Genomic DNA, 4,017 nt, shown 5'->3' with positions numbered 1-4,017 from the left:
CAATTCGTCAGTCACTGACGTAACGTCTCCGTTCCCTCCTTCAGGGAATGAGGGTTACACAAGTAACCTAGACGTTACTAAACCTAACAACAAAAGCAACCATAAAACTGTAAATACAACTCGAAGGCACTGTATAATTTATCCTTAATTATTCATGCCCCTGCGCATGATGGGAACAACGGGATCATAACTCTGATATTTACTTAAAGAATCCTTGTAAACATAACTGTAACGTGGAGGCGTGACAACGGAGTTGAGGATCCAAGTGCATGCTTTATTTAACAGAATGGTCAAAACAGGCAGGGTCAAACAACAGCAAACAGGTATAATCCAGAAAGAGACAAAAGAGTAATCAAATAAACAGGCAAAGGTCAAGGCAGGCAGCAAACGATCAGAAACAAGGTAACAAACCAGGCTTTAAATAGGGTGAGACAGATGAGATAAGACACATGTGAATGCAATCAGAGATAATGAGTCCAGGCAAAGGATTATGGGGAATGTAGTAGCGAGGGAGTGACAACAGTCTGGGTTGAATGGCAAAGGTACAGGATGGAGTGCCCTCTAGTGGAGCTTGTGTAGTAGTGAGATCGTGACAATAACAAACAATTCCAATAAGTACTTATAATAGAATTTACTCTTTTATTATTCTTGTCTGAACTAAATTATTTAATGTAGAAATTACATTTGTTTTTCCGTAGTAGCCTTTACTTCACCACAAAATCATTTTTATCAGTGTTATGTGCCTGGTTCAAATTATTGTTGACTTCCATAAACATTTTTTTTTTTTTGAAACTGATCTACAAGAATGTTACTTTTCTACATGACATTCTTGACAGTAGCAAGGAAGTAGGAAGTACAGTATGTGTTTAACCCCTTAGCATTCCTGTAAAATGTACCCAAAGTAAATTGCATGCTGTTCTTAAACCACTTGGAGTATATGCATGGTTTTGGTGTCTTTTGAAAGGTGACACTCTGAGGCTTGCTCAGAATAGAACAAACCTCAGAATCACTGTCTTACTGGCACTGAGCAATTCAAATTTCAATAGAACTTTTAGAACACTGAAAAAAAGAGAAAAAAACTTTCTGCCTACATTTTTTAATTGTATACTAATTGCATTTAATATACATTTAAAATATCATAAATATGCATTTGATTCCAGTTTACATGCAAAACCAAAAATACATTCTGTTTGTACAGTACTTTATTTTGAAAGTATGTTATTTACATAATAAGTACTCTTTTTGAAATTGTGCTAACGTGAACTTCTTTTCCACAAGGGTGATGTTCGTTTACACTCAAATTTTAGTGAAGTGCTCAAAAATTTTATTAATTTCATAGTAGACTTACTCTTAAATGACAGTCTGATTTGTTCTTTGGTCTTGTGTCAAATTTAAGTTGAGTTTTCATGTGGATTACCTTTAAGAAAAAATTACATGACAATAAATGACTTTAAAAACACCCATGCTGTTTCCTACTAATTCCTCCTAAATTCGAATTCCTTAATAATTTTTGTCATTTAATGGGTTTCGTTAAAATTTCAAGACAAACAGTCTCTGTGAGTGAAAGATAATGGGAACTATTACTGGCCTACATGGTTTCGACAATAATGTTAAAGTTGGTCATACCATAAACATTTGTGTATTGAGATTAAGACACTGTAGAAGATTGAGGAAATACAAAATTTTATTAAACTATAACTTGTTAAAAAAACTAAATCAAAACCTAAACGGGTTAGACCTGTATGAACAACATTGGACCACTTTGCATGTAAATGCATGGAACGCAAAAGAAAGTATATAAGTCATACAGGTTTGTAATTTCATAAGGGTGAGAAAATGAGAGGATGCTCATTTTTTGGGTGAAATTTCCCCATCTGACGAGCTATAAAATGAGTGCTGAAACAGACACGTTATCTCATTCACCTCCTGATCAAAGATGGATCTGCAAATCTCAGTTTTTCTTCTGTTCGTTCTATTTACCAGAGGTACAAAACAAATAGTTTCTGTAATGTTACTGGGTACAAATAAGATGTCTCTCTCTCACCGACTCTCTTTTTAATTACTAAAGGGCACTCTCTCAGCTGTTATGACTGCATAAGTGTGTTGGGTTCTTGTGACCAGACGAGTCAGTGTCCCACTGAATCTATCAACTGCTTCGGTGCAACAATTACTGGTAAGTCCAGTGTAATGTACTCATAGCTGACTGACTTCTTTTCTGGACAGAATTTACAATTGCACGCTTAGAATGTTCTACATATATTCATTATGATAATAGAATTTGAAATTTAAAAATGAGTGTGAAATGAGAAAAACACTAAATGTAAAGCATATTTTCTAGTGGTCTTACACCTTTGGACCTCATTGTTAGATCTCTAAAAAATACTTTAGATACACTATTGGGAACACATTCTATGTTGGCAAATCACTCGTGTGTTTTCAGTCAACAGTACTACAGTGAAGGTTAAAAGTTGTGCTCCAGCTGTCTGTCCAAATGGATCCATCAACCTTGGCATTGGAAGTGTCTCTTCTCTGTGCTGTAACACTGATCTCTGTAATGCGCAAGATGCTCCAGGTATTGTACTTTACTGTAATAGAGCAGTTTATAGAACATTTAACAAGAAAAAATCGGATGTAACTTTATTTTGTGACGTCAAACAAAAACAAATGTTTGACAGGCAGAGCGAATTGTTACTTTTTCACGAAAGACCGGGAAGACAAAAAAGTTTTACAATGAGGACCTACAATGTTGTGTGCTCAATAAAACCAGGACTTATTTTCCCTCCTGTAGATCTCGGCACTAACGCTCCCAATGGAAAGACGTGTTACTATTGTGATGGACAGAGCTGCTTAAACACAGTGAGCTGTTCAGGGAGTGAAGACCGCTGCTTTAATGCAACAGGTGAGAATCTGGTAAAGGAAGAAGGTTCATTATCTTACACACATCACATATACCAGTGGCCAACTTGACTCTGACTCAAACTGTTTTCTTCTTTAATCTTTTCTTCAGCGAGTTTCGGAGGTCAACCAGTGGCTGTTAAAGGTTGTGTCTCTAAATCTATTTGTGATGTCCCAAACTTGATTCCTACTGTGAATGATGTCTCATGTTGTGAGGGGAACCTGTGTAACGGTGCTCAGAGCGTCACTCAGAGCTTCCTGTTCCTCTGCTGTTCTCTGCTCTCCTTCATCCTGCTGCACTGAATCCAGCAGCTCTTCACATTCTACAGCAGCAGCAAAGACACAATATGATGTGCTTTACAAGCATATAGTTGTATTATCTCTGTACTGTCTTTGATTTGGTATGATGAATTTAAAATGATATACTACCGGTAATTGCAATATATTTATGGTCTACACAAAATTAACGTTTTGAAATGAATTACTTTATATTCACTGAATATTTACTCAACTCATATAGCTTGTATCACCTCTGTACTATCTTTGATTTGGTGTGATAAATTAAAAAAGTTATACAAAATCGGATTAATCGAAAGAAATATATAGCCCTACGCATTTAATGAAATAAAATATAAAAATCACCTTTACACTTTTTTCTGGGTTTATTTTCAATAAAGCTTACACTGCGTGTATAAGACATGAAATGTATTCAATCTATTACTGTTAATCAAAGGGCATTATTATCTATTATACATTAGTCAGAGGATTACAATAATTTGAAAAGAGCTGAACTACTTCCACACTACTAAAATATGTAATTAACTATCTGACGATGTGTGTTTGATTGCCAATCTCTAGAGAGCAGGGTCAATGATAACTGATAGAATGCTGATAGAAGTCAAACCTGCTTTCCTGCAGTCCGTGTTCTTCTGACTTCTGACTATTTTGTAGTAAGTAACGAATAGAAGCTAAAAGAAAAAAGAAAAAAAGCAAACAGTTACATCAGGTCACCTTTGCCCGCTAATCTCACTATACAGAGCATGTAGCCAATAGCACTATAGAAAAATCCCAGGACACCCCTAGTCCGAATGTTCACTGCTATTTTTTTACTCCGCATTGTCT

The 4,017-nt window shown here is 35.6% G+C and overlaps 1 protein-coding gene across 1 annotated transcript; it reads left to right on the top strand.

The window, feature by feature from the left end:
• The first annotated feature begins 1,889 nt into the window (after positions 1 to 1,889).
• LOC107584660 (urokinase plasminogen activator surface receptor-like) lies at positions 1,890 to 3,499 on the top strand. Its single transcript, XM_016271370.1, has 5 exons — positions 1,890 to 1,985; positions 2,122 to 2,173; positions 2,441 to 2,572; positions 2,789 to 2,899; positions 3,008 to 3,499. Exons 1-5 carry the CDS (start codon positions 1,890 to 1,892, stop codon positions 3,196 to 3,198), a joined length of 582 nt encoding a protein of 193 aa, XP_016126856.1. The 3' UTR covers positions 3,199 to 3,499.
• The last annotated feature ends 518 nt before the right edge of the window (positions 3,500 to 4,017 follow it).

Source organism: Sinocyclocheilus grahami, unplaced genomic scaffold, assembly GCF_001515645.1.
Source record: "Sinocyclocheilus grahami isolate Dianchi unplaced genomic scaffold, SAMN03320097.WGS_v1.1 scaffold61.1, whole genome shotgun sequence".
In the NCBI taxonomy this organism is placed as follows: Eukaryota; Metazoa; Chordata; class Actinopteri; order Cypriniformes; family Cyprinidae; genus Sinocyclocheilus; species Sinocyclocheilus grahami.
This window is presented reverse-complemented; position numbering and strand designations above follow the sequence as displayed.